Here is a 23963-nt window from a genome sequence, read left to right on the forward strand (position 1 = left end):
GCTCCTGGTTCAAGACGTAATTGCATACTTGCTCCTGCCCTCTCTCTACCACGTGCCATTCAGCCCAAGATCTCCATTAGAATGAGCCAAAGCAGGCACCATGACCTTGAACTTCCAAAAATGTAGATTCAACTAACCTCTTTTTCTTCCTAAGCAGCCTGTGTCAGGTATTTTGTTGTAGCAATGAAAGGCTGATACACCCACTTCGGGCCTCTTCTTCCTCCATACAAAGTGGACAGCCCAATACCTGGCCCACAGCTTGGATTGTTGACAGAGTTCCACTTGTTGCAATTTTTAGGGCCACCCTGTGTAGTATACAGCAGCCCATTTCAGCTCACACCAACAAGGCTCAGGATTTTCCTTCCACTGGTTGATCGTGCATACCTACCCAAGGCTGCAGACATGAGGGGAGAGGTTGGCTCCAATGGATCAGAGGAGGAAGATGTAGAGATCTGGGCCATGTATTCATTTAACTGCCTTGTGTTCTCTGGACCTGCTCCCAGTTACCATTTCCATCATCCTTGAAAAGCAACTCCAGTTTCAGTCATTTGACGCCTCAAGGTCCATTTCAAAGTGTCTTTTAAAGCTGAATGGCATGGCAGGAGCTGCTTTTCAAATGAATGACAAGTAGTTGTTTGTTACAGAAGGCACACCCTTGTCCCAATCTCCAAGCTTCTGTTGGGCAACTGTTCTGGACCTTTAGATACCACCTGTCATCTTTATCCACCATGGACACACTGGCTCCACTGGACTTGCTGGCCTGGAGGCCAAGGAGCAGGGCAGTTTGCCACACCCTGGATTCCTTGTGAAATCTCTCCTTACTCTGGGAACTAATTGAACTAGGAAATGATGAATTAATGCTATATTGCCAATTAAGTATATGATCCCTCCCGAATCCAAAGAGTTCCAACAAATACCACACATTTCTTTTAGCAGTAGAGGGTATGTGAAATGAAACATCTTGTCCCAGACTGGTGAACGCCCTGATTTTCACCAATACACAAAGCTCTAAGTTTTAGGGAAAGGGACCGTATCTCTTGCCAGCTAACTGGAGCATTCGGTGTACTTGCTCAATTTTATTCAACCCATACAATTAACATCACTTTCTGTATAATGTCAAAATGGTCGAGGTCAAAACAGCTTATACCACGAAAGGGAAGAGAGTAGCCAGGACTATGGCGCACACCTGTAATCCCAGCAATTTGGGAGGCTGAGGCAGGAGGATTGCAAGTTCAAGGACAGCCTAAGCCACTTAAAGAGACCCTATCTCCAATTAGAAAATTAAAAGGGCTGGGAATGAAGCTCAGAAGTAAAGTGCTCCTGGGTTCAATCCCCCAGTTCTGCAGAGAGAGAGAGAAAGGGGAGGGGGAGAGAGAGAGAAAGGAAGAGAGTTTACATTACACTGGGTCAAGTAAAATATCTCTTCTTCTATCTTTCCCAGAATAGTTTTGCACCTTTAATGATGGGGACTGAAAAGACTGCGTTTACCTGCTCAGTAGCTGCAAACCAAGTACTAAAGGCTGTACTGATTCATTCAGGTAGAAATCCAGTCCTGCGGTTGCAACTGGGCTAATGGAAGTCCCCTGTCACCTACCGCAATCCATATGGGCTTTGTACACATGAACCAAATGGGATGTAACAGGAACCACAGTGCTGATCTTTCGTCTTTGATGGAGGTGCTGATCTTTTTTTTTTTTTTTTTTTTTTATTTTTTTTACGTTTACATAGGGTAATGATGTTTATTATATTTTTCCCCTCCCCCCCACCCCTCCCTAGGAGGTGCTGATCTTTGGTCTTTGACGGAGGTGTTGCGTCTTTCGTCCTTGATGGAGGTGCTGATCTTTGCACTACTTTCCCAGACTTGGTGTCGCTATCTATTGTTTTGACACACGCTGCTCGGATCCTCTACTGTAACTGGTGAGGGCCAAAGTATGCAAATTCTGCTGGCTGTTACACAGATCCATCCCAGTTAGGAGTCAAGCTACGACTGCAAGATGGTCGGTGAGCCCACCAGATGCATGGTCAGACGGGCGTGAGCAGCTGGACTCTGGTCATTTCCTTGCATCTCTTGGCTTGCTCAGGGCAGGGAGCCATGACCGCATATCAGTGTCACCAAGGAATCCTGCATTCCACACATCCCCCTTTCTGTGAGGGATAGATGCCCTAGAGCATGGCCACAGGTCCCTTTAGGGGAGAAGGAGAGGAACGTTTATTGTGTGTATTTACAGTGGCAATGCTGGCCCCTCCTGGAGGAAGGGGGCCAGGCTGCCCTTCTGTCACTGGGGTCTGAGTTTGAGAACTGACTCAGATGCAGAAACTGAATGAGGACCTGCGATTTTCACTGTGGTGGATGCCAGAGGGCCTGGTTCCCCGGCTCTTCAATTTTTCTGGTTATTTAGTCAAATAATACTTCAACCATCTTCCCTCTTTATCCCCTCCAAGAAAGGCCCTGTGTCCAGAGAGCTGGCTGCCACTCCAGTGGAGTGACTGTGGACACCTCCCCTAATGGACAAGTGCCTTCACCGCTGTTGCTGCAGAGCCCTGTCACTCCCATACACTAGGAGGGCCGGTTGGATGGCCTCTTGTGTCAAACGCGACTCTTAAAAGTTCAGCGGGAAATGTTTCCAGCCGAGTGGCACACAGTGGTCTGCAGACGGCCTCTGGTTATGTTTCCTTTCTTATTTTTAATCGCACATCTTTTACCGTTTTGCTTTCTTCATTCTTAACTGGGCTCCTGAAGGAAGCAATTCAGGATTAATCTTATAACCATTTTCTTTTGTACTGGGGATTGACTCCATCTCTAAACTGAGCTACATCCCCGGCCCTTTTAAAATTTTTATTTGGAGACACAATCTCTTTCAGTTACTGAGGCTGGCCTCCAATTTTCTATTCTTCTGTCTCATCCTCCTGCTTCACTGGGATTACAGACTGCACCACCGTGCCTGGCTGCTTTGTTTTTATTTTCTTTTTCCTTAACATCAGGTTTTAATTCTACCAATTCCTTTTTTCACCAATCAGAATTTTTTTTCTACATTATCATCACTAATATATATGGCTTACTTTTATTTGTTTTTTTTAAGTAATATAATAAACAGTTGTGTAATTAGTGTCCAACCTAAGAGCTGGAGAGAATGCACTGTATCTCTATACCTTTGAAATATGGGATTTGGAATTATCTGCACACATGACTAATGACTAAAATTACACGTTTTTATAATGAATCCATTTTTAATTTTTTTAGTATAATACCTTTTCTGCATAAACAAATATGCTCTGGAGAGTGATCCTCCACCTTGGCGTTTCCTTTCCGAGCTGCAGGTCCCAGCACCAGGACTCCCTTGAAAGGAGCTTATGCAGATGTCCCTGGGACAGCGCCACCTCCTGGAGAGGAGAGGAGCAAGCTGAGTGTGTCCTTCCCGAGACTTATTGAACTCCCACTGCATTGGGTGCTGTGTTTATCCCATGTGCAGTTTGAATGCAAGGTAATGATGAGATCTGAAAAGACTGAAAAATTGCTGAGAAAAATGTGCAAAATGAAGATGATCCTGTCTGCCAACCATCCCCACGCTCAAGTGCTTTGTCTTTTATTCTTTTATTCTTGATCTGTAAGACCCCTCTGCATATTCTGGATTTTTTTTCTTCTACCTAGTGCATATGCTACCTCCCAGTCAGTTCTCTGTTTTGTAAACTTGTTGATGACTTATTTGCTATGCACAGTTTTAAATTTTGACGTAAACAGTTTATCCATCTTTTTGTTACATTTTCTGTCTGCATTATAGATTTTCTTGCCTTCATTAAATGAACAATTCCCCTATGTTTTTCTCCAGAATACTGTTTTCTATTTAGCCTTTTAATATATCTGGATCATTTTTTAAATTTACTCTTCCAATACTGTTATTGAAGTGTTAGCTGGAGCTTGTTGGTTTGTTTGTGGTGCTGGGGATTGAACCCAGAACCTTGTGCTTTATGAGGCAAGCACTCTACCAACTGAGCTATATCCCCAGCCCAAGAGTTAGTTTCTTTGCCACAAATTTGAACTGCCTCTGCCATTCTAGGTTAAATGTGCACGTATAAGTGGGTATCTAATCTGTTCAGCTGATCTGTCTTCTGGTCCAGAGGTGATACCACCTTATTCTAGTGGCCATGCTCCACAAAATGTTCCCCTATCAGGAAGGCAAATGTCCCCTTTCATTGCTTTTCTTTATCAAAAATGTTCTGCCCACTCTTGCACATTTAAAAAGATCTGATTGAAGTTGAGAATAGGTGTTCTGTTCCTAAGAAGAGCTGTCCCTCGGTATCCAAGGAGGACTGGTTCCAGGACTTCCCAGGGGCACCAGAATCTGCAAATCCTCCTACAGAAGGATCATCTCCTCATACTTCAAATCATCTTTAGAGTATTTGTAATACCTAATACAGTGTGAATGCTATGTAAGTAGTTGTTACACTAGATTGGAATAATGTCAAGAAAAAAGCTGTACATGTTCAGCGCAGATGCAAATTTTTTTTCAAATTTTTTATCCTGTGGTTAACTGACTTTGTGGGTGTGCAACCTATGACTATGTAGGACGACTATAATATGCCGTCAGTGTCCTCTCACCACGATGACGACATTTTGTTCTACTACATAGCTGTGCCAAAGCCTACTGAGTCAATCCTGTATTTTAAAATAATTGCATTGCTTCCTTTTTCCAGTTACAAACCACAATGTGATGAAACCTTTGTAGATAAATTTTTGCTGGTTTAAAAAATTGTCTCCTGGTGATGAATTCCAAGACCATGAATTACTGGGGTAGGATATTGAAACTTTCGCAGGTCTTTTAAGTCTCGCCATCTTGCTCTCTGGAAAAACCTCCTCATAGCTTTCTAGTAGGTATGGTGGGCACACTGTTCCCTGCACCCTCAATGACATTTAAAGACAACAATTTGCTAAATTAAACACTAGGGTAAGGAGTACACATAAATGTTTAAAATACAAGTCCAGTTATATAGCCATATGTAGAAAAATGTTATATATATATATGTATACATATATGTATATAGTTATTTGAAACTATATATATGTTATATGTAGTTATTTGAAAATATAAGGCAAGTCATTGAGATTTTGTATCCAAAATCTTTGCCTACTTTCAAGAAATATTATGTATAGTTAAATGCTATAAACTTGAAATAGATTAGAAGAATCAAGAACACTGTGGAATGTATGTTATTAAAATATGGATGAAATGATGGTAATGACTAAGGTTTGCATTCTCTTTGCAAAACAACAAGCAAAGTGTATTGTGGTTATCGGGCTGTGTTCCAGGCAACATGTAATAGGCTTGAAGTGTATAATCTCTCATATCCTCACAATGATCAACTGAGCAACCAGGTCCAGGGAGCTCAAAGAACCACCCTTCCCTTGTTTCAAAAGGCAACTGGAGACAACTCAGGTGTGAATCAGGTTCTCAGGTCTTTCTCAAAGCCTGTGCTCAACTAGAAGCCATACTGTGGATACTGGCTCTTACGTACATGGTGGAGAACAAGAATGTGCCACGGTCCACCTTATGGAGGTCAGTAGAGTTTTGGACAGAGTCCATTCACAGTGGGTCAGGTAGGATCCTGAACTAATTTTGAGGTTATTTTGCAGTCACACCAAATACACTGCATGACGGCTGAATCCCTCCATTTCTTCCCTGATCCAAAGATTAAGGGCAGTTATGGCAGACAGACCTCCTCCACCAAGATGCCCAAACAAAAAATGAGTCCCTGTCCACAGGGAAATCCCTACCACTTGGTGCCACCATGGAGAGGTGCCAATTATATTGTTATAGTGTGTGCATGTAGGAATTTGTGCCAACAAATCCAACCATCATCTGCAATATAATGTACCCATTAAAAATATAGAGGAAAAAAACAAAAACCCAAACAAAACAAAACAAAAACAAAAACACATGGTTTTATAGCCATGTGACAGAAAGTGTTTAGTCCTCATAAAATCCACAGATGTAAACCAACAAACAAAAAGACACAGAGGTGCTGATCCCCACCCTCTTCGTCTAACTCACATGCTTGTCTGTACAAAATCCAGCCAACAGGCTTTCACACGTTTAACCAGGTGGGCCCAGGGACAAGTAGAACAGTGGACAGTGAAGAGGCTGTGCAGGAGACGGCCTGGCCCTGCTACTCACCTCCGTGGACAGAGGTTTTGGGTTCCCCTCTATGAACTGAGATTCTCTCAAGGACTGTGATCAAACGTAGACAAGGTGAATGAAAACATGTTCAGCTAATGCTTCCACCTTTCGTATCCCTCAAACCCAGGTGCCTCGGGACCTAGAGGAAGCCCACGTAGTTGGCAGCCTGTGGGCAGCAAGGCGAGGGAAAGCCTCTCCTGCCAGGAAGGACGCCCACACAATTTTACCCTCGGTGCAGTGTGATTTCACATGCTGTTGAGGGATGGGAGGCAACGTCTGCTGGTGAGAACTTTGGATTCAGAAGATGTTAATAGAAAGAAATCAACAAAATGTTTGCATAAAGTTCCCAAATTCTCAAGGAAAACATAAAAATCAAGATCCATAAAATGTTCATGCTCACAATAGGTGAGAAGGCAGCAGTCTGATTGGAAAAAGCAGAAAATGTTGCAAAATTTTAATTCAGTGGGAGGAAAACCTTGGTTTTTGTCTTTTTCCATTTATCATGCCTTCCCCCTTCTCTGGCTGCAGAAGACGCTGAATTCAGGGTTGCAAAGGGTGGAAGGTGATTCCCTCAAAACAAAGATAATGGTGCAGAAAACCACAGGTGTAACTGGTGAATCCCAAGAAGCCAATAGCCCAAGTGGTGTGGCAACCTGCAGGGGGTGTGAGGCGGGCAGCACGGCCCTCCTCTGATTCAATGGCTGCACACAGGACAGGTGTGAGGGACAGTCACAGGGCAAAGACTTGTGCTCACCAGGCAACACCAACATGGCAAAATTAACAGAGTCTGCACCCCAGCTGTGAAAGGAGCCAAAGGGTCATTGGATGCACAGCCCAGGTTTCAGACATGGTGTGAAGCCTTCCAGGAAAAACACAGTCAAAGCAATCACAGTGAGACCAACCCCTTTTTTTCCTTTTAAATTTTTCTTTGAAAGATTATGTGACAATAACTTAGCCAAGTAGAGTTTTACTATTTGGTTTAAAAAACTTAAACCACATATTATCCATGGTTTTTAGGAATATGGCACCAGGTGATCATGAGCCATTTAAGTTACAGTGTTATCAACTGAAATGTACTTTAAGTCATTACATATGCCTCTGGATTTATTTAGAAAAGACAATATTTCTGTATTATAGATTTTTTAAAACCAAGAAAATTATAACATGGCCTGAGAGACGGTTATTGAAATATTCTTTGCCAAAGTTTTCTTATACTTTTCCCGATTATCCGTTTTCCCCCAAATTTTTATTTTGAAATATTTGAAACCTACAAAAGTTGCAATAGTGGAATAAATCCTTCACTTTGACCCATCTCTTTTTGATCCTTTCCTGTATTTTCTCTCTAGAGATGTAGACATATATTTACACATGTTGTGTACATATGCACATACATGCACATATATATGTGAATGGTGAACACGGATGCAAGCCTCTGTCACTCTGGATATATGTCTAACTGTATAGGTTCACAATACACTTTTCTCTTCTGAAATATCTGAGATTAAGTTGCATCTATCATGCACCTCGACCCCAGGCTCCTCAGTGTGTGATCTCCTAAGAACAGAGACACGGTGGCACATTACTGGTGTCCAACATGCAGTTCGTGTTCAAACATCCCCAGTGCTTTCAGTGGTGGCCTTTGGAGCCGACCCAGGTGAGGGCGATGTTCTCTAGTTGAGTATGGTTCCCTATGCTTTTTCTGTCTTTCATGAACTGACACGTTTGAAAATCTAGGACTGTCATTTTTGCAGAATGTCTCTCAATTTGAATCTGATGTTTCTTTATTCAAGTGGGTTCATGAGTGAGGAGTTTATGATGCTGCTGTGAAAACACACAGAAGGGGAAGCTGACCTTTTGGGGAAAACGGGGACAGGGAAGGCTCTGTAAGAGACTCCTGACTGAGCTCAGGTTTGAACACTGCATAGGAATTAACTAAGCACTCTGGGCTGCTGAGAGTAAGAGCATTCCAGGCAAAGAGGCGGAGGTGAGAAACAGCATGGTGGCCAAAGAGGAGCTGGGGAGGTGGATGGCTTCAGTGTTGGACACTACAGGACTGTGTGCTCCCTTTTCTCTAAAGGAAAATCTATGTAGAGAACCACATAGGCATGTGGAAGCCCAAGGCAAAGGCTCAGGCTGGAAATGCCCATCTGTGGGCTGATTTTTCAAATATTTTCTATGAATGAGATTATGCATGGAGTAGATTAAGAAGAGTCCTAGCTTAAGCTCTGCAGAATTAATTGGACCATGTAATGGTTGGGTGGGAGAAGGCAAAGGAATATCTAGACACATAGGCGAAGCCTGCAGGGTATGTGTAAAGAGAGATGTGAGACAGGGTGTGCGTAAGTCAGCTTTCCATCACTGTGACAAAACGCCTCAGAAAATCAACGTAAAGGAGGAAAGATTTATTTGGCTCACAATTCAGAGGCTTTAGTCTGCAGCTGGTGGCTCTGTTGCTACCGGCCTGTGGCAAGGCAGAACATTGTAGCAGGGAGTGGGATGGAGCAAAGCTACTCACTTCACAGTGGCAGGGAAGCAGAGAGAGAAGGAGCCAGGGTTCCAACACACCATTCCAGGGCTTGCCTCAATTACTCTTCTTCCAACTAGGCCCACCTCCTAAGGCTTCCCCCACCTCCCAAGGGGCAACTAAAAGATGACTCTATCTGTGGATTAACACATTAACAAGGTCAGAGCCCTCATGACCAACCACCTCCTAACAATCCCACCTCTGAACACTGCTGTACTGGGAACAATTGCAATGGGGATCTTAGGAGAGAAATTGATGGGGCTCAACTCTGAGCATAAGAACACTGGGGATTTACAGCCAGTGAGCAGAGCAATGGCGTCAGTGGATGGGAAATCACTAAGAGGAGACACCAAGGGCAGGGAGATCCTTGCAAGCTGAGTGCAGTGGCACATGTCTGTAATCCCAGTGATTCGAGAGGCTGAGGCAAGAGGATCACAGATTCCAAGCCAAACTCAGCAACTTAGCAAGACCCTAAGCAACTTGCAAAACCCTGTTTCAATATAAAAGATAAAAAGGGCTTGGGATGTAGCTCAGTGCTTAAGGGCCCCTAGGTTTAATTCCCAGTACCCACCCCTCAAAAAAAAAAAAAAAAAAAAAAAAAAAAAATGATCCTTGCTAAACTGACCTAACAAGGACGTCAAGGGTATAGACATCAAAGATGGGGGACAAGGAACTTGATCAGCTATCAAGAATTGGGATTCTAACTGACTTACCAGGATTATTTGCTAAGACTGGGCTAGGGAGGCCACATGATGGAGGTTGAGGCTGAAGTCTAGTTAAAAAGAGGGCTTGAAGGAGCCTGAAGAAAGCTTGGTCCATGGGAGTCCTGAGACAGGTCTGAGATGAGGACTGAGAAGAGCAGTCACATGCAGGTACTCGGTGGCCCTGGCAGGAGGATGAGGATTTTTTTTTTTTTTTTTTTTTTGGGTGCTGGGGATCGAACCCAGGGCCTTGTGCTTGCAAGGCACGCACTCTACCGACTGAGCGAGGATGTTTTTATATAGTCCTACTGAAATTACTCAACGTTAGATATGATTCCTCTGTATATCCATGTAAACATATATTATGTGGCCATAAAAAGAACAAGGGGATCAGGGGTGTAGCTCAATGTTAGAGCACCTGCCTAGAGTGAACAGGCCCTGGATTTGACCCCAGAAACATTATTTATGTATAATATGTACTGGTTGCCAAGTCAAAGTTTTAGGTAAAAAAAGAAAAGGGCAGAATATGTAAAGTAAGTTAGCGTTTGTATGAAAAGGAGGGTGTAAATACACACATGCACGTGAGGGGTGAGTATGCCGCATGTGTGTGCACTTGCAGGTGTGTGCACAGGATGTTCTAGAGGTACATACAAGAGCCAGGTAATACTGATTGCCTGCAAGGAGAGGAACTTAAGACTTAGAGCAAAGGTGAAAGGGAACCCAATGCACAGACTTTTGTACCTCTTGAATTTTGTACCATATGCAAGTATTACTTAAAAATTAAAAATTAACACACCAATAAAAAATCTTTGAGATCATATACTTGCATTATAGCTTGCATTTTATTGACCATCTGTTCAAATGCCAATAAAGATCTATCTCATCCTTTCAAATTGCTACATGCACTCCATTTTATAGACAAGACAATATCTAGCCAAATTGGTTTCAAATTACTTATAACAAACACCCCAGGGTGTGTCCTTGCACATTCGTATTTGCACTCACGTTTCTGTAGCACAAATTCCTAGAAATGAAACAAGATACTTCCTCCCAGAAGGGCTGCTGGAAGACTCGCACCATGCGAAACAGAGAGCGTGTGTGGCTGCACAGTCTACACGGAGTGCTCATCCCCAGGGTGAGGGTACCCGTGCGCAGGCATGTGTCCGTGCTCACTCGTCTGCTCTGCAGCACACAGGTGGGCTGCCTTGCCCAGCAACCCTTGCAGTGAGCTCTGCTGAGTTCTGATGATGGCAACAGTGCCGGCTTCTAGAAGCACTTCTAGAAATGGCTCCTGGTAAACATCCCGTGATCCCTGAGCTCCCTCCTCTTCCTTCATCTGCTTGATGTGTGTAGAAGGTCCAGTGGAGGACCCTGAGATCTGGCACATTACTGGGTCGAGCCAAGAAATGGAGTGAGCACCTTGGAGCACCTTTAGAAGGTGCCAGTACTTGCATTGCCTACAACCCTTCTTCCCAGTGAATGCTGCCTTGATCAACCTGTAAACTGGCTGGGCCACTTAGAGCAGGAAGTGAGAGAAAGCAGCAGTTGGTACAAGGCCCAGGACCCTGGTCCACCTTGCCCTGGTGGACTCCAAGTCTACCACAACACTACAGCCCACTTCCCAAGTTGGCACCTGAAAAGAGCATGGCGACTGCTTTCTTTGCTCATCCACAATATTCTCTGAGCACCAACTGTGTGCCAGAGACTCCTCTAAATGCTATGGATATACCAGCAAACAAATAAGAGAGTCCCGGCTTTGCAAAGCTCTCCTCTTCATGTGGGAGACAACTGTATGTACAGCTCAGAGACAAAAGAGCCCGAGATGGTGTGTGAGGAGAGGGTGAGGGAAAGAGCCCGGGACACTATTAGAAGTGAGGGTATGCCAGGTGCAGTGGCACATGCCTGTGATCCCAGTGGCTTGGGAGGCTTAGACAGGAGGATCACAAGTTCAAAGTCAACCTCAGCAATTTAGTGAGGACCTAAGCAACTCAGTGAGACCCTGTCTCAAAATAAAAATTAAAAGGGCTGGGGATGTGGCTTGGTGGTTAAGTGCTCTGGGTTCAATCCCTGGTAACTAAAAAATAAAGTGAGGGTTAGAGGGTTAGGGTGACTGTGGTAACCGGATGGGAAAAAGTGACATTTGTGCAAAGGCTTAGAGGTGATGGAGTTAGCAGCACATTATCTGGGAGAAGAGGGTTCCCAGCAGAAAAATTACACAGAGGCTGAGAAGCTGAGCAAAGCCAGGTGTGTTCAGAGGAGGGAGAGGAGAGGTGCCCAGGAGCTTGGAAGGAAATGAGGGAAGAGCCGTGAGGAAGAGGATGTCCAGCGGCACTGTGCTTTGGAGGACACCGTAGGGACTTTGGCTTTTGCTGAGTGAGATTTATGCCTTTTCACACTTCCAGACAGAAAAACAAAATGTGCTCTGACTTACATCTTAAAAAGGAGGTCTCTGGCTAGCATATGGATGACAGTTATGCAGGTCAAGGTGAAGTAGAAACTGGGACATCAGGGAGGAGGCTGCTTTAGCAACAAACACCAAGGGAGGCTCATCTGGATTTGGTAACGGGTGGTGGGAAGGGACTGGGCATGGACATATTTTGAAGATGGGAATCAGGAGGATTTCTTAATGCACTGGATAATGAGTAGGAGAAAAAGAAGGGGGTCCAAGAAGCCCCTGAGGTCTTTGACCTGAATAACTGGAAGAATGAAACTACCCACTTAGGAAGGCCAAGGGTGGAGCTTTTTGGGAGCCACAGTGAAAGCGCAGCTCTGAACCCAGCAACACTGGGATGCGTTAAGACATTGGAATAGCAATGTTGGACTGGCAGCTGATATGCAAGTGTGGCTTTGCAGGGAAATCTGAGTGGAGAACAAATTTCGGAAGCCGATGACCTTCCACAGTCACTGTTGCTGTTTTTCTCCTGAGCCACGCTTTGTGACTCACAAGTATGAACCATCATTGCTGCATCATTCTGGATTAAGTGACATAAGCATGCAACTTAAGTACGATGTAGTTGTGTTAAAAGTCTGTCTTTGTGGATACTTTGATTTTTTTTTTTTTTTTGTGGTGCCGGGGATTGAACCCAGGGCCTGTGCTTGCAAGGCAAGCACTCTACCAGCTGAGCTATATCCCCAGCCCTGATTTTTAACATTATGAACACTATGACCATTTTTAAAAAGAGTTTTAACTATTAAAAAATAGAATGTCAACAAAACCACTGCCAGAATGACCCAGAAATCACTGAAAACAAAGACTAAGTGATTCTGTTGTTTTAGTGAAAAATGGAAGGACACATACGAATGGATTAGGAAAGTAAGCAAGCAAAACAGTTCACACTCCACAATGTTCAGAAAAGATGTGGGATTGTGCTTGGTGGAAAAGTGTACAGAAGCATATGTGAAGACTGAATCTCATGAGGTCAGAATGAGATAGGCAAGTATTCCTAAATCAAATCCAAAGTGGGGATGTTTCACCCCTGAAGACACCAATGCTCCATTGAAAAAGGAAGCTGCTGAATTTGATTGGGCAACACACACACACACACACACACACACACACACACACACACAATGCATTACCATGCTGCTTTATGAAACAGTAAAATTACACTTTCCGATTTAGCTGTTACAGCTAGATGCCCAGGGGATGAGCAAAAGGGCAAATTCTGACAGTGGCGTGTCGACCCCGTAGGTATAAGGCTGAATCTGGAAGGTCTTCCCAACGATTGTGCTTCTAATGCTGAATCATGGAAGCAACAATGAAGGGTCCCCCTCAATCTCAGAAACTCATATTTGAAAAACGGACTTTTAAATCATCTTCTGGTGTTCTATGAAAATTGTAATGAAACTTTGGAAAACAAAAGAGTGCTGATATTCAGATAGAAACTAGACTTTGCGGGGCTGGGGAGATAGCTCGGTTGGTAGAGTGCTTGCTTTGTAAGCACAAGGCCCTGGGTTCGATCCCCAGCACCCAAAAAACAAAAAAAAAAAGAAACTAGACTTTGCCAACTTATCTGCATATTTGGCAGACAGTGCAAATATAAATACTGGCAAATCTCATTCAGTGTATATGTATCTTAGCAAAGAAAGTGAAAAGATCCTACTTGCCAAGTGCCCTGGATGCCTGTGAGCCCCATGGTTAAAAGGCACGTGATTATGGCCCGTGATGCTGAAGCTTCCGTAATGTGCATTACAGTCCTTTCCCATTTTCTCAAAACGGGCAGGCACACTAATAGGACTTTTTACTTCATCATTAAAATCCACTTGGCCTTGCAGCTCAGCTCTCATCAAGCCCACATTATGCTGATTTGTTATCAGTCCAGTGCAGAGACATCAAGCTAAATATCCTCTCAACAAAGGCATTGAACATGGAGTTCTGGTTTTACATACTACACAAGAGAAAAGGATGTCAAAGACTCAGGTATTCATGAAAAAGGAAACAAAAAAACAATAAACGCCTTATGTATTATGGATGGAAAGAATCGTCACTGCTGTTTTAAATAAAGGTACTAACCACTCAGTCAGTACGACTGCATCTGTGTTCTTCATCTCACAAGTCTTGCACTTCTGTTCTCTAGACCTGCTTGCTGGGCCTGGCTCCTTGGACTTGAGCTCTGCAGGCAGGTTCCTGGGAGCTCATCTGTATACCCCCTTTTACTCAGCAGCACCTGGCACAAGATGGCAGGGAAGGCCAAGGTCGGCCTTGGGACTGCCACTCTTCAGCAAGAGCGGCTCCAGTGGCAACATCCAGGCCTCTGGGCTTGAGAGCCTCAGGGGGCAGGAGCCCTCAATGTGCAAACCTGTCCATGTCCTTGACCTTTCCATCACTTCTTAATGCTTTTAAGTCTTTCTCCTTGGGCTAGCTGACCTCATCCACCACGCAGTCAGTCATTGTTGGCCCATCAGAGAAGAAAGCGATTCATACTATTTGTACATGACCTTGTCTCATAAGTCATGACCTTATTGCTAAATTCTCATTGAGCTAAAAAAACGAGGTGCTGCAGACTCTATGTCGTTAGGGACTTCCGAATAGGTTCAACATCCTAGCTAGGTGCAGTTGAGGAAGACTGTAATCCAGCTACTCAGGAGGCTGAGGTGGGAGGATGGCCAACTTGGTGAGACTCTGTCTCAAAATTTTTTAAAACTAATTTTTTTTCTTAAAAGAACTGGAAATATAGCTCAGTGGCAGAACACTAGCCTATCATGTGTGAGGCCCCAGGTTCAATCTCTGGCCAGTATCAATAGCCTTGAATGCATACTGACTGGATTTTGAAATTGGTAATTTAAAAAATTTACCAAAGTATGGGTCTCATCCCAGGAGTTTCTAATTAGTCCAGGTATGGCCTGGGCATCAGGACTTCTTAAAATAACACACTTCACAGTAGAAGGCAGCATAGTTTCTCTCAAGATTATTAAGTTCCTTACAGGATCTGCTTTTAACCTTGCACACATTTTGCTTGAAGATTTTTGATGGCACCAACTGTTTACCCAGAGAAGGCTAAGTGCTGACAAATTTTATCATTATTGCAGTGACTATATTTCTCAACAAAGCAGTATGGTCAATAGCAAGCCCAAAATCGTCCATTGTAACTGGAAAGCTCTCGAAGGTAAAATGTCCCCCTTCCTGTTAACATCCCCATCTCCTCACACCCACATTCCAGTGACTGGCCTGTCATGCCTCCTCAGAACCCTGCATGCTATCAGTCCCCACCACCACTTCAGCATCTGCACATGTCCAACACTGCCTCCTGCCCCCTCCACTCTTCCCAGTAATTATTCACCTCTCATGCCCGTTACTTCTGGGTGGCTGCTTGGGTGAGTGCAGCCACTCTTTGTGGAGTGAGGTATTCTGAAAGATTTCCTGTTTTCTCAACACCCCCAACAATGGTGGCTATTCTGGAATGGGGTGATGGCAGAGAAGATGGTTACGAGGATGGTGGCTGCCGCTGAGGTAGCTATGCCAGGCCACGGGTGACTGGGTGGGGGGTGGCAGCAGCTGAGGCAGCAATTTGCCAGAAAGCTTCCTCTCCAGCAGCACCCACCCTGCCTGTGTGTGTGGCAAGCGGAAGTAGCAGGGGGAACCCTAGCCCCACATGCTGGTGGAGGATGGTACACGAGTACCTCGCACCTTCCCTGAGGATCATGCTTTCCACTGTTTCCCAGGGTTCCCCAGAGAACTGTGGCCCACAGTGATAATCTGCTAGAAGGTGGACTCCTTAGGTGCTGCGCATCCCCTTCCCTGTCTCACTTCTCAATGTCCTACCAGTGCTTTCTGGGATCATCTCCCAATTTCTTGTCTCAGGATCTCAAGCTAAGACAGTGCACCATGAGCCAGGGACTGTGAGTCAAGCACATATGGCACATTAGCAAAAGCTGAACACATGCCAGGCCATGAAGCTCAACAAATGTCAGAAGATGGAAATCTTATGTGCTCCCAAACCAACTGCAAGTAGGTAAGAGAGCTGGAAAAATCGCCATATGTTTAGAAATTAAGAAATAAATTTCTAAATAATCTGATATCAATGAAGAAATCAAAATAGAAAGCCATGCTTTGTCAATAATTTAGTGCATAAATTAGAACCCAAAGGCTAAAAACCAGTAAGCTAAACATTCATTTCAAAAAGGCAGGAAAAAGCCAGGTGTAGTAGCACACACCCACAATCCCAGTGACTTGGGAGGTTGAGGCAGGAGCACTGCAAGTTCAAGACCAGTCTCAGCAATAGTGAGGCCCTGTATCAAAATAAAAAGTAAAGGGCTGGGGATATAGCTCAGCTGGTAGAGTGCTTGCCTTGCAAGCACAAGGCCCTGAGTTCGATCCCCAGTACCAAAAATAAATAAATAAAAAAATAAAAATAAATAAAAAATAAAAAGTAAAAAGGGCTGGGGATGCAGCTCAGTGGTAAAGCCCTGAGTTCAATCCCCAGGACCACCCCCCAAAAAAAAATTAGTAGCAAAAAGAACACTAATAGTAAATAAAGAAGAAAATAAGACAATAGATTCAATTAAAAACAAATATACAGCAGGGTGTAATGACACATGTCTGTAATCCCAGCAACTCTATAGAGGCTGAGGCAGGAGGATGACCAAGTTCAAGCCCAGCCTGGGCAACTAAGTGAGATTGTCTCAAAATAAAAATAAAAAGGACTGGGATGTAGCTCAGATGTATTTGAAAAGATTGGCTTTTCAAATAAATTCTGTGAAAAGATTACTGATAAACTCCTGTCTAGACTAATCAAGAAAAAAAAAAGAGGATATAAATAACCAGTGTCAGGAATGCAAATGGGGCTAGTGATTATAGGTTGTTTTTGTTGGTTTTTTGACAAAGTCTGTGTTCAACAGCAAGCACAAAATCCTTCATTACAACTTGAAAGCCCTCAAAGGTGATGCCACAGCACTTAAGATAATGAGGTATTATGAACAAATCTACAGCAATTCAAAAACGTAGGCAATGCGAGAAATTCCTAGAATTCCTAGTACAATATCAAAACAGCCACAAGAAGAAATAGAAATTGAACTTTGTACACTAGCCTAAATACGGCCAAAAACTCTGCAGACAGATGCCACCAGGAGTGGCCTCACAACTGCTTTGACCAATTGAGTGTGGTGAAAGTGATGTCTTTGAGGTTTCCATTTTCTCTTTTGGACTCTGGAGACCACCATACAAGGAGGCTGGCCCAGCCTATTGGAAGAGAGGCCACGTGGAGGGATGTTCTGAAAGGTAGTCTGGATCTCCATTTTGTTTGTTCGCATCACATTTCTTTTAGGTTGTGAGAAGCAAACCCACTCAAGCTTGCTCGAGCAAAGTAGGTTGGGCTCAAAACAGCCACAGAAATCTGCAGGCTCAGTCCACAGCCCAGGGAAATGAGAGCTGGGAGAAAGCCACCAGGACGTAGGTCCTTTTAGGACCACAGGGACTGATCACTCTCTCCACGGCCTTGTTTCCTCCTGCCTCAGTCACAGGCATCCCGAGGCTCCTGCAACCTTGACTGAACAGGACTTCTACCTGGCTCCTCAGCCAACAAACAAGTTCCCTTGCCTTGGAGATTAATCCTCAGGAAAGACTCCCAAGGGTCAAACTCATTTTTCTAAACCAGAGAACAAGTCTTAGGTTTCAAATGGCCGATTATTCCAATTTCCAGAGGTTAGGAGTCTGTTCCAGGGAGGAGAGACTTGTCTGAATATAAAATCTGGGTTGAGGCTGTGGGCATTGTTACACCCAAACTCTGGAGACCAAAGGATCTCTAAAATAAAAGGATTTATTGAGTCATAAAGATGCTATCCAAGAAAAGAAAGCACCAAGTCCTGGGACAAGTTTCCACCGTAATCAGTTACAGGGGTTGGTAGCAATTGGAAAATGTCTGCTAAGCAGGAGCTAAGAGTATGTTTTATAAATTTGGGGAAAAGGAAAGCATTCTAACCCACATTGCCATGTAGATAAAAGGAACAGATCAACACAAAGAGTGGCAAGAAGTTTTGTGATAGCAGGGTAGTCCATGAGAAGTCATTGTTACTTCTGGATTGGCTGACTTCAAGAGTCTGCAAAGTTCATATGTAAATAGTTACCAGGTGGTGTGTCAACATGTGTCATTTAAGATTTTAACATACATTCAAGAATGTAACTGGGGCTGGGGAGATAGCTCAGCTGGTAGAGTGCTTGCCTTGCAAGCACACGGCCCTGAGTTCGATTCCCAGTACCGCAAAAAAAAAAAAAAAAAAGAATGTAACTGGCCACTTGCTCTTTTCAGCTTGTAGCTTGTTACTGATTAAGCGGCCCTTCTGTCCTCTGGTCCTTTGTAATTAAAATTGGGACATCGTGGAATTTTTCTTTTACGGGCATGCTCAGCTCAGGGCTCTGTGCCTCCCTGCATCCTTGCCTCTTCCCCCACTGGAGAGCTTGTGAGAAGGCACTAGCAAGCTGGTACCTGCCAGATTCCCTCAGCATCTCTTCTGCACACCGCAGGCTTACTTGATCCCTCACCCTCTGCTCACATGCTCTTCTGATGCCAAGAGCACACTTGGCCTTCACAGAACAAAGAAGTAGCAGAGGGTCATCATCCATGAAAACAGCCCTTGAGGAGGAGAATGGGAGAAGGGAGAATCATGAACCGAAACAGACTTCCATGCATGTAAGTTTGTCAGGATGAACCCAACTACTATGTAAAACTATAAAGTTCTATAAAAAATAAACAGTCCTGGAGGCCAGTTGGGGAGTTGGTGGTTAAACACCCCAATTTCCTTGCCCCTTGACAGGGTAACTGAGCTAAGTTCTATGCTGTCCCTCAGAGGCCCCCAGTGGGGCAGAGTCCATTTCCCAGAGATAACTAGCCTGATAATGCACAATTTTTTGGTGCATTCGACTCCCTACCAGTGGATTCAAACTGTGAATATACTATCTGCACTTAGATTCTGACACTGGGCTTCTGGGGGTGTGCAAACCAAGACAGAGTTCAGTATAGCAGCCTTCTAAGCCACATCCTTCCATGTTCAATAGTAAGGCCAGTACTTATCCATCACCCAATGCCTGTGTCTAATGCTCACTCAGTTTTGAATTCAGCAAGAAAAGAGGGGTAATATTCACTGCCCACCACCCAAGCTTCTAGAAAACAATAAATATTTGGTGAGTGCCAGAGTGGAGGGAAAGGGGTTTTCCCCACATTCATGCAGCAGTGGACATGAGGGCGCACCTTCCCCTCCCCAGCACTTCTTACTCAGACCACGTGAAGCTGGGGGATGGACAATCAGGGTTGCTACCCAGCCATCTCTCCACCCCACCCTACCCCACCCCACCCCAGGTGCCAAAGGCAGTAATCAGAGCATTGCACAGTCTTTATTTATCGGAAGTCCTGATATTCAGTAAGTCAGGTCCATTGCCAGGGCCCTCAAGACTCCAATGGCTACTTTGCAGGGGGTAGGGACATCAAGGGGCCAGTCACTCATATTCAGTTCAACTGCAGTCAACCGGGTCCTCAGGAGGCAGGAAGCGACTGTGCCTGTGGAGAGAACACCAGCATCTGCTGGAACCTCCTCTGTGCCTGGCCCTGGGACCTCTGCTGGTGAGACTATAGACAGAGCAGAGCTGCCTCTGCATTCCCAGGCTGGAGGGAGGAAAAGGGTGCCAGGCAATGACCTTGGCCACTTGCCACCAAGAACACCTAGGCCCTGGCAAGGTGTCATAAGGAATGCACCATTCGGCTGTATTTACTGAGCTGTGCCTAGCATTTCATAGGTACTGGGGACCCAGTAGGCAGAAATCTCTGACTCTGGGAGTTTCCATTCAAGTAGGAAGGGACAAAGAGCAAATGAACAAAAATGTGTCAATTGATGAGAAATTCTGTGTAGAAGAAAATAAAGGTGGCCCAAATCTTACTGCCCCCAATTAGGGAGGAAAAAGTTGGGAGGAGGACGATGGTGGGAAAGAACTGGGTCTTAACTACTGAGTGGAGAATCTTAAAGTTGTTTTTGTTGTTGTTGGCACCAGGGAGTGAACCCAGGGGTGCTTAACCATTGAGTCACATCCTCAGCCCTTTTTTATATTTTATTTAAAGACAGGGTCTCATTAAGTTGCTTAGTGCCTCACTAAGTTGCTGCGGCTGGCTTTGAACCTGCAATCCCCCTGCCTCAGCCTCCCAAGACACTGGATTCTAGGTGTGTACCACCACACCTGGCTGGAGAACCATTTAGTTTTAAAGGAGAGACATATGGCCTAATTTCCATTTTTAAAAGTTCTTCTGACTGCCAGAGAAGAGAGACTGTGGGGGCAGGAGTGGCCACAGGGAGAGGTTGGGTGCCTGCCCAGGACAGGAAGGAGCAACAGGCCTTAAAGGAGAAAGAGGTATTTTCTATCCAATACCCAAAACATCTGGAAGAAAGAAATGCTCCTAACAGTAACTTGAGAAACTATGTGGACAGTATATGGTCATTACTAAACATTTTCTGGGGAGAATTAAAAGTCCTTCCAGTTGGTTTCTGCTCTTGGGATCTGAGCTGTTCACTTATCCCTGCTCTACAGAAAGAAATCAATGACTACCATTCTGATTCAAAGGGCATCTTCCCAGTATTTAGTCAAGAACTCCCCTGAAGCAAGAGATACAAAGACAACTGTAGGGTGTGAGCCATGATAAAGGGGCTCGTGGACCTTGAGCCTAAGAACAAGCACAAGGCATCAGAGAAGGTTTTCTAAAAGAAGGACCAAACAAGCTGGAATAAGAACTGGCCAGGAGATGAGTTAGGAAGGGCAATCCTAGAGCAGAGGGAAACAGCTAGACAAAAGCAGAAGTGATGGGCAACTAGGTAACAGCATGTTCACTGGGGTTAGAACACATAGCTTGGACAGCAAAGTGGGGAGAGGAAGGGGTCAGAGGTCATGGGGCTCCAGACTGTGCTGGAATTGAGAGCTGGCCTGCTGGAAATAAAATCCACGGAAAGATGGCTAATTAGAAACAGAACATGGTCAGATTTCCTCTGAGATCATTCTGAGACCATCACAGAGAAAGACATGAAAAGAACAAGAGGGACCTCAGGTCTGCTGGTACAGAGAGAAGGCAGGACCATAGGGACCAAAAGAAGAAACGTGAGAGTGTTCAGAGGCCAATAAAGGTGTGACTTTTCCCTTTGGAGCTCACAGGACAGTGGGAGAGCCAGGCGAACATCCAGAGGAGCATTTCTCAATCTTGTTTCCTACTATTACCACCCAAGGAGTCTTTTTAAGACTTTTTTATAATTGCCCCATCAATAAAATTTTAATATCTCAGATATGCTGTGTATCTCCTATGTACTGTATGCATAAAAGAAAGTTAAGACGTTTCACCCACCCCACTCCCTCTGCCCCTACAGCTAACAACAGTGAAGGCAGAGTGAGTGAGGGAGGGGGCAGAGGAGGTCAGCCCGAGGAACACAGAGAACCTGTAAGGATCTGGGACTTCGTTCCCAATGTGAATGGGAAGCCACTGCAGAGTTTTAAGCAAAAGTGCAACGTGATAAGATTCCAGGCCACTGTAGGCAGGAAAGAAGAGACTCATGGAAACAAAGGAGATGGCAGGGATGGGTGTCCTGGGGAAGTGGGGTGGGGAAGGTGGCTGGACTGAAGGAGGAACTGGACGGGGGCAGGAGGTGACCATGTTCTGGATTCTGGATGCCTGCGGAAGGCACGTATGGGAGTGGGGTGGGCAGAGGACTTGAATCTTCACCTTGAGCAACTAGAAAGATGAGGGGGCTAGATGCTGATTAACAAGCCTGCTTTACCTCTAGGGCTGTGGGCGAGTGTGGCGGCTGCACCTGCTCAGCACACTGCAGGAAGCGGCGCACGTGTTCAGCACAATTGCCGACAGCTGCCTCATTCTGCCGAAGACACTCTTCAAAGGCCTCAAAAGGCTCAGCACAGGCCTGGCGGATCTGGCGGATGATTGGGCTGGGGGAGGCAGGGCATTTCAGACCCTGGAACCCTCCTGCTCCACTCCCACCCTCCCTCCCTCAGCCCCTGCAACATACTTGCCCACACTCACTGGGAGGATGTGCACTGAGCAATGCTCATCTTAAGGTGGTGACAGTCTCGCTGCCATGACTCAGGCTTGGCTGTCACACACTGGCCATACTGCTCCAGCTGCCGGCCACAGTATCGAGCAGTGACCTCCAGGGCTGCCTGCCTGTGGGACAGGGTAGGCTGAGGATAATTTCAGACAGCAAGCAAGAAAGGGAATTTTGATCTGGTTCTGGGGTAAGACTAAGGGTCCTGGGCAGATGTGGGGATCTTAAGGATTCTGGGATGGGGACAGGGAAGGGCAGAGGTGAGGCCTGAGCCCTGGGAGTTGTGGAACACAGTGGGAGCTTCTGAGGTGATAGTGGAAGTCCCAAAACAAAGTCTGGTTGTTCTGCAGGCCTTTGGCATCTTGGAATCCAGGAGGCCCCCAGCAGGCCTGGGGATCATGTAGAGAAGGCTTGCGCCTCAGAGCAGGATCCAGAATGGTAGAGAGAGAGCTTGGGAGAGTTAAACGGGTTTGGAGGCCCTGGAAGTTGGGTCTCAGGGTCTCTTGGCCAGGAAGTCTCAGAGATGGGGCCTGAAGACAGAAAAGACCTGAGGCCCTGGTGGGTTTGGGGACCCTGGGATGGGACTCAGGGTCCTGGGGCATGATTTGGAAGCCTTGGGTGAGTTTGTGGTGCTGGGGTAGATCGAACAATCCTACACGAGAGATCTTGGGGGTTTGGGGGTGCGGTGTAGGGATGCAGAGCAAGGTCGAGGCGTCTAGGAACACGACTGGGTGCTAGAGGTGAGGTCTGAGGTGAGGTCTGGGGTGCTGGTCAGGTAAGGTCTGGTGACCCAAGGAGAGCGCCTGGGGCGCTGTGGACCGGTACTGGAGTCCTAGGGCCGTGGTGTCAGGGGCCGGGATGGGGTGACAGGGCCGGGAAGTCCTCGGCGCTACGAGGGAACCGGAGGGGCCTGAACGCCGGGGGCGGGGCCTGGCCCGCGGGGCGGGGTTTGCGACGGTGCCGAACCCCGAGGCCTTTCTCCAAGAGGCAGGGCGGCCGGTCCTCCTTCCTGAGGTCCTGGGCTAGGTCCAGGTCACTGAAAGAGAAGCGTAGCGGCAGTAAATTAGGGGCAGGCATCCCGGCTACTCACATCTCGAGGCCGGTGCCGGCGTGGGATCAGTCAGGGCGGAGCGACCCGCCCCTTCCGGTGCCTGGTTGTCATGGCGGCGCCCTGCCCAGCCCTCGCAGCCTCGCTTTTCCGGTCGCAGAGAGGACGAGCATCCCGTTCCGCTTAGCTCCGACCCGTCACGGCGGCGCCCGGTCTCTCCTTCCGGCCCCGGCCTGTCGTGGCGGCTCCCCATATATCCGCTTCCGGTCCGGCTGGCTGTGTGACTCCGTCCTTTCTTACTTCCGGCCTGCCATGGCGGCGCCAGCGATCGCCGGAAGTAGCGCCGGAAGTGCTGCGGCGCCTCGGGCCCCAGCGAGAGCGGGTTCTGCTGGGGCTGAGCAGCGGCCACGCGCGCTCCACCTTGCCTGACTGGGGCTAGTGGAGAGCGGCGGCTGCTGTGGCGGCCCCTCAACAAGCTGCGGTTCGCGACCGATTGGGCACCATGGCGGGCCACCTGCGGGGCTCGGGAAAAGGGCCCCTCGTGCTGAGCCGCCGCCCTCGGCCTGGGGCACGTGCCAGCTGTTCTCCAGTGCATCCCTTGCGCGCGCTGCGACCCGGGGCGGGGGTCACCCCAAGAGCCCGGCCCGGCACAGGCGCCCCACTGCTCAGCCTAGGCCTCGCCAGCCGTGCCCCTGCCCCCTGACGGGGGCCCTAAGCCGGGCCTTAATCCAGGTTCCTCCTGGTGTTGGAGGTCCTCACCTCCCTCCTCTTCCGCCTTCCAGGGCGAGGTTAGACGTTGGCATCTACTTCCCTACTTCGGAAGCTGGATCTCTCTGGGTCGGAGAAGTGAGCATCTGTCTTGCCATCTGGTATGCAGTCTTCCAAGGCTCCAGCCAGAAGGCGCAGAAAGTGCAGTTAATCATCACGTTTAAGACGAACAAGAGCTATCTGTGAGCGACAACCACCTGGAATGTCAATATGCTGCTCTACCAAGT

General features: G+C 46.4%; 1 protein-coding gene across 2 annotated transcripts; it reads right to left on the minus strand.

The window, feature by feature from the left end:
- Nucleotides 1-1841: 1841 nt before the first annotated feature.
- Nucleotides 1842-23204, minus strand: Chchd5 (coiled-coil-helix-coiled-coil-helix domain containing 5). Of its 2 annotated transcripts, XM_047523242.1 has the most exons (5): nt 23011-23204; nt 21899-22039; nt 21639-21804; nt 3250-3381; nt 1842-2184 (listed from the first exon to the last, which is right to left on the minus strand). In XM_047523242.1, coding segments are annotated over exons 1-5 (462 nt in total). In that variant the 5' UTR covers nt 23013-23204; the 3' UTR covers nt 1842-2163. The 2 variants fall into 2 exon arrangements, with proteins under 2 accessions (XP_047379198.1, XP_047379199.1); XM_047523243.1 differs by lacking the exons at nt 1842-2184; nt 3250-3381 and adding an exon at nt 19206-19387 and having other exon boundaries at nt 23011-23193.
- Between the last annotated feature and the right edge of the window lie 759 nt (nt 23205-23963).

The sequence above is a fragment of the Sciurus carolinensis genome, chromosome 13, assembly GCF_902686445.1.
Source record: "Sciurus carolinensis chromosome 13, mSciCar1.2, whole genome shotgun sequence".
Classification (NCBI taxonomy): domain Eukaryota; kingdom Metazoa; phylum Chordata; class Mammalia; order Rodentia; family Sciuridae; genus Sciurus; species Sciurus carolinensis.

Coding starts and splice junctions, on each gene's coding strand:
- Chchd5 (XM_047523242.1), bottom strand. Junction 21,805..21,898: donor GCTCAGTGCACATCCTCCCA/GTGAGTGTGGGC, acceptor TGCCTCCCCCAG/CCCAATCATCCGCCAGATCC. Junction 3,382..21,638: donor ACTCGCCCACAGCCCTAGAG/GTAAAGCAGGCT, acceptor TCTCCTCTCCAG/GAGGTGGCGCTGTCCCAGGG.